Raw genomic sequence first — 10,357 nt, forward strand, 5'->3', positions numbered from 1 at the left:
GACAGCCACAACAAAGACTAAGAAAGTGAATTGACCAAGCTGACAGTGACGATGAAGAGAGCAACAGAGATGATGAAACTAACAGTGACAGTACCCGTGACTTATATGAGCCAAGGGCAAAAAGAGTAGCGACCATAGGTAGAAACAAAGTGACAGTGCAAATATAACTGTGAAAGAAATGTGGACAGGTGTGTGGGTGCATGGGTGAGACTACTATAATGGGTGAATGGGTGCACAAGGATGAGTCTTGTAACGGGTGCATGTTTTTGAAACTGTGTTTAGGGTCTTGAAGACTGGCAAGCTTAATGGTGTATATCTAGATATCTAGTAATCTGTCTATAAAAACTTACTTTTTTGCAAAAAAAAAAAAAAAAAAAAGGTAGTATGGATTGAGTGGCAGCCCCCCTCAATATTGACTCTTTTCAAAGTCATGGTGAGCCACTACATTGCATAAATTTCAACTTCCTCTTCACTCCCATATTTGACCTGCATCTTTCTTTCCTTTTTCTAGTGGTTCCTTGTTCTTCACCAGCCTTAAATGTCTGGCAAACATTACCAAACTTCTATGTAGATGAGAGGCTCTGTCACTCCCCCTCTTGGCCTATCGCATGCAACTGGTGTGACAGCCCTTCGTGGGTGGAGCCAGACCAGATGGCCCCATGCTTCATTTGCATATACATTTTTGGAGGGTCCCAGGACTCATGTCAGGAACATCCAGTTCCAGTCATTAGAACATGAATCCTTTTTTGGGGGTATCTGGAGTTCATACATATACTAAACAGTGTTGGACTGTAGGGTCACTATGGCTTGAAAAGCTGTTGACTCTGTTGGGACCCAGCTCAATGAACTAAATGGTAAATTATGAGCCTTTTGCCTTTGGACTAATATCATCCATAGTTTATATTGCGTATAAGTAGGTACAAAAGCATTGCTCAAAAGTGTGTTTATGGGGTACCTGTGCTTGCAGCAGTTTGCAGAAAGGTAAAATGTATTAATTCTGCAACTAATTCTGTAGGTATCTGTATCAATTTACATACATGCATGGATGTTTATTTCAAAGTCTTTTTTTTTTGGTCCTTTGTATTTCAAATTAACAAGGTTTTGCTTTACAAGGCAGAAGGGGAGCTCTGAGTCTGGCCCTCAATCTGGGTTAGGGCCAGAGTCAGATCCACAGCAGACTCCTGTCCCCTTACTTTGCTTGCCCTCTGCAGCTTCTGCCCCACCCTCCTTTACTGTCAACACACAGCTCTTCCCCCTCCCCTGCTTACTACCACCTGAAGCTCATCCACATTTTGTACTCGGGAGGGAACCAAGCTTCAGCAGGGTTTTACACTAAGGGGGGAAGAGGCAGAGAATTCAGGGAGCAGGTGGTAGGGGTAGAGATTGTGGGCAGTTGAGGGAGAGGAGCAGAAGCTGCAAGGAGCTAGCAGTGGTGGGGGAGAGGCAGGGTACCAGTGGCAGGCGGGGCCAGGAAAGCTACAGGGAAACGGAGTGGGAGCAGAAGGCAAGAGGGTACCTGACCCCCTGTCCCCGCCCCCAACTATCTGACCACCTAGCCACTATTTTGCCTTCTGTAGCAATAGGAGGGGGACAAATTCAAGGCAACCTTAGATTCTGTAAATGGAAAATTGTGATACATTTATAAAGTTTCCATATATAGAATGTAATTTTTGTGGGATCATCTTAAATTCAGGGTCATTTTAGATTCAAGTAAATATGGTATATAAGAGGTCAGTTCGTGCCTCTCCAGTTTCCCGTCTTGGTTTCTGGTCAGCATATTTTTCTGTCTTCCTTGTAATAATCATAGAATCATAGAAGTAGGGTTGGAAGGGGCCTTGTAGATCTTCAAGTCCGACCCCCTGCCGGGCAGAAGAAAAACTGGGCTCAGATGACTCCAGCCAGGTAGGCATCAAGCCTCTTCTTAAAGACCCCCAGGGTAGGAGCCAGCACCACTTCCCTTGGAAGTTGGTTCCAGATCCTAACCACCCTAACTGTGAAGTAGTTCTTACGGATGTTTAATCTAAACCTACTCTCCAACAACTTGTGGCTGTTATTCCTTGTTATGCCAGGGGGTGCTAGGGGAAACAAGGTCTCTCCCAAACCCTTCTGGTCCCCCCTAGTGAGTTTATAGACGGTCACCAGGTCCCCCCTCAGCCTTCTCTTGTGAAGGCTGAACAGGTTCAGGTCCCGCAGTCTCTCATTGTAGGGTCTGTCCTGTTGTCCCCGGATCATGCGGGTGGCCCTCCTCTGGACCCTCTCAATATTGTCCACATCCCTCCTGAAGTGCGGCGCCCAGAACTGGACACAGTACTCCAGCTGTGGCCTGACCAGTGTCGCATAGAAGGGGAGGATCACCTCCTTGGCCCTACTTGAGATGCACCTGTGGATGCACAACAAGGTCCAGTTAGCCCTGCTAACTGTGACCTTGCATTGTCGGCCCGTGTTCATCTTGGAGTCAATAATGACTCCAAGATCCCTTTCTGCCTCCGTGCTCTCAGGAAGGGAGATTCCCATCTTGTAGGTGCTGCTGGTTACTACTGCCCAAGTGCAGCACCCTGCACTTGTCATTATTGAAACGCATCCTGTTTTTGTTAGTCCACCCCTGTAACGTATCCAGGTCTTGCTGCAATCTTTCCCTCCCTACTAGCGTGCTCACCTCACCCCAAATTTTGGTATCGTCAGCAAATTGACACAGGTTGTTTTTCACCCTGTCGTCCAAGTCGCTGATAAAGAAATTGAACAGCACGGGCCCAAGGACCGAGCCCTGGGGGCCCACTTCCCCCCAGGTCGAATATGACACGTCCGCCACCACCACCCTCTGAGTACGACCCTTCAGCCAATTTGCAATCTATCTGACTGTGTAGGCATCAATGCCACAGTCGCCTAGTTTTTTAATGAGGATGGGGTGGGAGACGGTGTCAAAGGCCTTGCTGAAGTCCAGAAAGACTATGTCCATGGCGACACCTGCACGCAATGCTTTTGTGACCTGATCATAAAGGCAATTAGGTTGGTTTGACATGGCCTGCCCCTAACGAAACCGTGCTGGTTGCCCTTGAGCATCATCCCTGAAGCTGGTCCATTGCAGATGTGCTTCTTGATGATCTTCTCAAAGAGTTTCCCTAGGATTGAGATAAGACTGATGGGCCTATAGTTGCTTGGGTCCTCCCTCCTCCCTTTTGTAAAGATGGGGACCACGTTTGCTGTCTTCCAATCATCTGGCACCTGAGTGCTCGTAAAGCACCACAAGCACTCATAAAGCTGTGCCAAGGGCCCTGCAATAACCCCTGCTAGCTCCCTCAGCACCCTGGGGTGGAAAGCATCTGGACCTGCTGATTGGAACATGTCCAACCCCTCCAGAAGCTCTCTAACCCAGTCCTTCCCAACCTGAGGTCTGGAGGCATTCCCCTCGAGTCCGTCTTGCATCACAGTGGGGAAGTCCCAGTCCCTCCACAAGAAAATGGAGGTGAAGAATTGGTTAAAGGGGTCTGCTTTGTTTGGCGCAACCACCAGATTGCCCAGAGTATCTTGCAGGGGCCCCATGTTTCCCAGTTCTTTCTTCATCCTCCCTATATATTTGAAAAAGGACTTTGATCTTGGATGCTAGTCCTAGCTCTGTCTGCCTTGGCTTTCCTGACAGCCCCCTCTACAGGCCCGAGCAAAGGAGGTATACTCCTCTTTGGAGATAGCATCCCCTTCTACTGGGTGTACGCCGCCTTTTTTCGCAATCAGGCATTCCTGGACACCCTTGGTGAGCCAGGGGGGCTTTTGGGCAGTCTTGCCCCCCTTGCATCTTGTTGGGATGGTCACCCCATGGGCCCTAAGTATTGTCTCCTTAAGGAATGACCACTCATCTTGGGCACTGGGTTCTTCTGCTCTCGAGAACCCCAGTGCCTCTCCCACTAATCTCAACTCGTTGAAGTTGGCCCTCTTAAAGTCTAGGGCTTCCGCCTTGCTGCAGGCCCTTGACACCCTGCGCTGGATGGTGAATTCCAGCAAGCGATGATCGCTATCACTCAGGTGGTCAAGGACCTGGAGGCCCCTTACCAGGTTGTCGCCTGTGGCCAGGACCAGGTCCAACAGGGCATTTCCTCTGGTGGGACTGTGCACCTCCTGAATTAAGTGGAGGCCCTGTATCTTGGCCAGGAATCTCCTGGAACGGTCCAGCCTGGCTGACTGTTCCTCCCAGCAGATGCCTGGGTAATTTAAATCACCCATGACACCTACATCCCTTGCCTTAAGTGCCTCTGCAAGCTGGTCCAAAAATTCCTGGTTCAACTCCTCCCCTTGGCCGGGGGGGTCTGTAGTAGACCCCCACCATTAGATCCCTCTCATGGCCCCCTTGTATCTTGTTTTGGAGCACTTCAGCTTGCCCCTCCTCTGACCCCATTCTGCTGGTAGAGGATGTGTATTGCTCCTTGACATAGAGTGCCACACCCTCACCTTTCCTTTCTTGTCTGTCCCGCCTGTAAAGCTTATAGCCCCTAATGCTAACTGCCCAGTCGTGATGAATCCCACCACGTTTCTGTAGGCCTATTATGTTTGGGTTTGAACGGGCTATTCTGAGGGCGAGTTCCTCCTGTTTGTTTCCCATACTAGGAGCATTGGTATATAGGCATGTAAGGCCTTGCATAGCTGCGTGTGCCACCCCCCGATTTGGGAGACTGTCTGGATCCCTGTTTCTTACCTGGGCACTCCTTGCATTTGTCACCTGTCTTGCTTGGGTGGTGTCTCCTTGTCTTCTTGTGGCCCCCTCCCCTGGCGAGGCTAGTTTAAAGCTCACTGTATGAGATCAGCCAACCTGGAAGAGAAGACATGCTTGCCTTTAGGAGAGAGGTGAAGCCCATACCACCCCAGCAAGTCCCCTGCCCAAAAGCATGGTTCATTATCTAGGAACCCCAAGGCCTGCCTGGCGGCACCAACTGCGTAAGCACCGGTTGACCTCGCCAATGCAGGCCTGGTGTCACCGTCCCCGCCTACTGACTGGAAAAAGAGAGGAGAATATCACCTGCGTCCCCGTCTCCTTAAGCTTGTCCCCCAGTGTTGGACCTGGCTGCGTCATTCGTTCCCACATAGATGACAGCCATGGGGTACTGGCCTGCAGGTTGGATGTAGACTGGGATCCTCTCCATAATGTCCCTAACCCGAGCCCCAGGCATGAAGCAGACCTCTCGCGCCATGGGGTCAGGCTGGCAGATGGGACCTTCCAATCCTCATAGGTTGGAGTCTCTGATTGATGTAACTCTTTTTTAAGATACTGAATCTAACGCAACTCACTTGCTTCAGCCCAGATGAATGTATACTCAGGCTGGGGCTATGAAATTCTTCCAGAGGTTTTAAGCTGCCAAAATTTCATGGTTCTCTGGTTCAGCATGACCTTGTCATAGGGCCCCTTCTTCAGCAGGGATTGACAGAGCAATGAACTGTATGGGTGCTGTAAACAGGAAATGCTCCATTTTTCAAAATGTTTCACTTAAGTCCTTGTATATGAACCAGATATGGAACGCTTTTCTTTCATGCAGATTTCACATGAACTTTATTCACATAGTGTTTTTTGCATAGGCATGTATGATTCTTTTTAGTCCTCATTAGAAAATATTGATACAAATAAATTATTGCAATGAGTGCATCATAAATACCCATTTAACCAAAATATTAAAGAGTTGGATCATACAGGCCTTCAATTTAATTTTAGAAAATGATATTGGAAAAAAAATATGACAACCTTTCTGAAAACCTAATAATCTAAAACTGTTTGCTTGTACATTATTTGTCTTTTAATTACCCCATTGTGAAATTTTCATCTGCTTAAAGGATGTTATGAGAGTGCACTTCTAAAATGTGAAAACATCTCTTGAAAGAGTAAGTGATAAGGTTTTCCCACTAAGACATGACTAGTAAGGGTTTTTAAAATCTAATTTATTGAATTAAAAAGATGAAGGCTCCTTTTTAATGCTGAAAGCATTCATAAGCTTATTTATTACTAAAGAAGTGCTAAAAATACTGGTCAGGTGAGTTCACCTGCTTAGCTGGACCTCAGAATTTGGTTACGTGAGGCCCCTGGCAGACGTTACACTTAAGACATGATGAACCAGTTATCATAGAATCATAGAAAAATTAGGGGTGGAAGGGACCTCAGGAGGTCATCTAGTCTAATATCCTGTTCAAAGCAGGACCATTCCCAACTAGATCATCTCATCCAAGGCTGTCTAGCTTAGTCTTAAAAAGGATAAGTTAGTTGCATCTTAAAGTGTAACCTAGACACACATTCAGGCAATTAATGGTGCAGTAAAACAGGATATAAACCACAGAAGTATTACACAAAAAATACATAGTAACATTTTGGCTAGTTTCCATTGCACTTTCAAATGAACACGTGGCAGAGGTTTTTGCCTGACTTGTAAATCTGATTTGTGTAGTTCTTCTGAAAACGTACATGTATCCAGTGATCTCTGAACTATGCATAACTGGCTACATAAAGAGAGAGAGAGATCAGCTGATCATCATCCAGTAGGGGTGCACAGGGGCCCATTAGAGCCCCAGTGCAGTCCCAGTCTTGTTGACAGTCAGCTGAGTATCAACTGGATTGGGACTGCACTAAGAAGCCCTAGTGTGATCCCTGCTGGCAAACAGTCAGTTGATCATCAGCTGGCTTGGGATTGCACAAGGCAAGCCTGGTATGGTCCCTGCTTGGAGATGATCAACTGATTGCCTGCAGGTTGGAGACTGCTGTGGGGCTCAAACCCCAGTGTGATCCCTGCCAGCTGACAATCAGGTGGTTGTGCGCCAGCAGGGACTCCACCAGAGCTCAAACGTCTGGGGGTGATCAGTTGACCATCTGTTGGTAGGCACCACGCTGGGGTTCCTCGTCAGCAGGCACTGGCGCCTGCACTGAGGCTCTGTTACTTTAAATTCCAATTGTCAAATCAAGAGCAAGACCTTATAAAGGGGGATAAGGCAAAATGCCGCATATATTGATCACAATAATTAGACAGAGGTTCAGACACACCGCTCATAGACGCACACAGGTCATCAGCACATCACTACACACAGGCACACACAAACACAAAACAACCATTCTATTCAGACATTATAGTTACCAGCAGCAGTTGTTCCATAATAGCACTGGGTGGCCGGCCCAGGCCTTATTGGGAGAGAGAAAGATCCTGGAGATAGTATCTCTTCACCCCGCTCCAAGCTGCATCTGTGCTGTGAAGAAGCAGCTGAGAGAGAGACTCACCCAACTTGGTATTTTCGAAGTCCTTTTTTATAGGGGTTGGCATCCTTTGTTTCAGTGCTTTGGGGTTTTTCCATACCCAGTTTCTGTTTTTGCAGTTGTTCCTCATCCATCTTCTGTTTATCTCAGCCCGAGGTCAGTTTGGTTGTAAAAGTTGGTATCTCAGCCCTGGAGTGTCCTTGCTTCCCATCGGACAGGATGCATACGTTCCTCCTCCTTGTTATTTCCTTTGTGCCCTAGACCTCAGAGGGATTCAGCCATCAATTAATTAGCTCACTGACTGGTAACTTACACATTTGGAGCCTTGTTGCTTACATAAACAGTTAATTTTTTTTTCCTGTTTCTACGCCATTCTTTCACCATTCACCCTTTCACACACACTCATACACAAAGGCCATGTAGAATTCATTCACTTATGTCAAGCAGAAGGATACAAAATGGAGTTTAAGTTGCTTACAGGGCAACACTAACATGGTTACATTTCACTGTTATTACACTCTATGTTAACATCAGCTACATTAGTTCAGTTTCTGCTACAGCTCAAACTGACCCTGGAATGGTTCCCAGAACCAGCTGACAGCAGATTATTGGGACCTGGTTTTCAAAAATCCAGTGGAGGGAAAGCCCAGGAACATGATCCCAGGCTCTCCTTGCAATGATAAGTAAGGTGCAGTTGGGATCTGATCACCAATCCCAAAATCACACATCTTGCCATGCATGTGTGGCTTGGCAGGAAGTGCAGTTGTTGGGATTGGAGATCAGATCCCATCATTCCCTTGAATGAATGTCTGTCAGTGGCCTGAGTGTATGGAGAAGTTAAGTAGCATGGAACGAAGATGATGTCACAGAGGTTGATGCTTTTAGGATGGTTGTGTTGCCTTGTCCTGTTTTTCTCTGTAAGCTTAATATAGTTCATGTGTCTCTTGTTTTTCTTAAAGCACCTGAAGTTTAAGGAGACCAATCTTGTGACATTGCAGCAATTCAATGCATTATCCCAGGTGCATCGTATTGAACAGCTGACAGTCGATCATCAAGGAAATCCAATTGTCAACTTCACTCTGTGGAAGTACTATGTTCTGTTTAGACTCAACCATTTTAATCTGCAGAAGATAAATGGAACCAAGGTAAGATAATGTGACTTTCTTTTAGGAGTGAAAAGGGTATGTAACTTCCTTCTTAAACTTGGTCCTATAAAATAAATTTCCATTAATTTAAAAGACAAACTGTTTTATCAACCCATGTTGCCAAGTGTTAATACAATTAGTGGAGTTCCTTCATGAGAAGAAAATCTCCTTTAATTATTATGCAAAAGGAAAAGCTCTAACTGTACTGACTTATGTATTATTCTGTGTTTTGCATTGATCAAATTTACCCTGTTATTTTTATTTAAACTAGAAAATTTGATAAAATACTAGGAAAGTAAGTACCAGGAACAAAGACCAAATAGACAAACATTTGTGTAATCCAGTAGTTCTCAACCTTTTTAGACTCAATGACATTTTCCAGGAAGTGGCACAAAGCTATCAAGGAGTATCTTGATAGATTTGCGGCACCCCTCAAAAAATGACAGCTCCTAGGTTTCGCTCATTTTTGATTATAGAAAAATAAAACAATTCTTCTGTTGCAAAGAACTCAAAGTTCATAACAGGTCAGAATGTTTTTTAACTTCCAAAGATGGAGATTCCACAAGCTCTGGATAGCCTTTTCCAGTGTTTAACCATCTTCATGAGAGTGAGAAAGTTCCTTCTATAATAGCCAAAACAAATTTCCCTTGGTGCAATTTAACACCATTATACCTTGTCCTGTCTCCTGTGGCTACAAGAAATAGTCTATCTCCATTCTCCATATAACCACTCTTAAGGTATTTAAAGACAGTTATCAAATCCTTCCTCAGTCTTCTCTTCCCAAAACTAAATAATTCTAGTTCTTTCAGCCTGTGTTTTTAAGTCATTTTTTCCATAATTATTTTTGTTGCTGTCCCCTCCACTCTCTTTATAGTTTGTTCACAACTTTGTTGTAGTACATGCTTCAAACTGGACATAGTACTCCAAGTGAGGCCTCGCCAGTGCCAAATACAAGAATGATCCTTACACTTTGACTTGCAGTTGATGCTTCTATTAATGTAGCCCACTATGCTATGTCTGTTTGTGCCACAGGAGCACACTGATGGGTCTGATTCAGTTTATGGTTATTGATCTCTGGGATGAGATTAGCCATCGAAAGGCAGCACAAGAAATATGGCAGTGCTATCTTCATAAAACAAGAGCTCATCATCAACACAACATTGAAATCTTGACTATCAATATGGACATCTCCTCAATAACATCCATTTATAAGCTACCAGAGAAGTCTTTTGCTTTTGTGAGCCCAGGAAACCTACACCACAAAAAAGCATGCCTAATCATTGGTGACAATAGCCACAGGGTCACATGGGGTTACGGTAAAAACAATGAGAATGGCAGCTTGGTTAAGATGTGAACGAAGACATACCACCTAAGCCTGATCCATGACACAGAGCTACCTGGGACTTTGACTAGCTCCCAGTGAAGATGAAGCTATAATCGAGACCTCACCTTTATTGGTAGCAATATACAAGCTATGTGCAAAAAGACGTATTGGAACCCATTCCTCACATACAGTACAGGCCAATTGCTATCAATGTCACAGCAGCCATAACTCCAAATATAGTATAAGTGTATCAAAGGCCTTGACAAAAAAGTGACACGCATCGAATCAGTCTCTGATAACTATGACCTTTTCGTGAATGCACTGTGCAAAACCTCCAAGAAGTGTATGCTTCAAGCATGCAGAACTAAGTATATACTAGGGTTTACTCCCAGGCTAGCAGCCAAATACAAAAAATACCAGCAAATGTTTCAAACAAATTCTCTCTCAGAAGACATTATTGCAGCAGCTTCAACAAGCTTCAAGTAGAAAGGTAATAGAAATGGAAAAAAATGATAGAAGGAATAGGTATAACCCACACTAGCAGAGAAGACTGGTTAACCATTTGCAAATGATAAAATACATTCTAAATGCCTATATATTTTGGCTTTTCATTTTGATTTTTTTTTATCATAAAAAAATGGGGCTTTCCCTGCCCACTTTGCTCACCTGGATGCA

At 45.0% G+C, this 10,357-nt stretch overlaps 1 protein-coding gene across 3 annotated transcripts in view; it reads left to right on the plus strand.

Moving 5' to 3' along the window:
* LRRC49 (leucine rich repeat containing 49) overlaps positions 1-10,357 on the plus strand; it is a 125,800-nt gene that overhangs the window by 103,197 nt on the left and 12,246 nt on the right. For all 3 annotated transcript variants that reach the window (XR_002100751.1, XM_019533459.1, XM_019533458.1), the window contains one exon: positions 8,173-8,358. Coding sequence is in view for 2 of the 3 variants with exons in the window: in XM_019533459.1 (XP_019389004.1) it covers positions 8,173-8,358 (186 nt within the window). In the remaining variant the exon portion in view is untranslated. The remainder of the gene's footprint in view (positions 1-8,172; positions 8,359-10,357) is intronic.

The sequence above is a fragment of the Crocodylus porosus genome, unplaced genomic scaffold (genome assembly GCF_001723895.1).
Source record: "Crocodylus porosus isolate Cpor-Errol unplaced genomic scaffold, CroPor_comp1, whole genome shotgun sequence".
NCBI classification, from domain to species: domain Eukaryota; kingdom Metazoa; phylum Chordata; order Crocodylia; family Crocodylidae; genus Crocodylus; species Crocodylus porosus.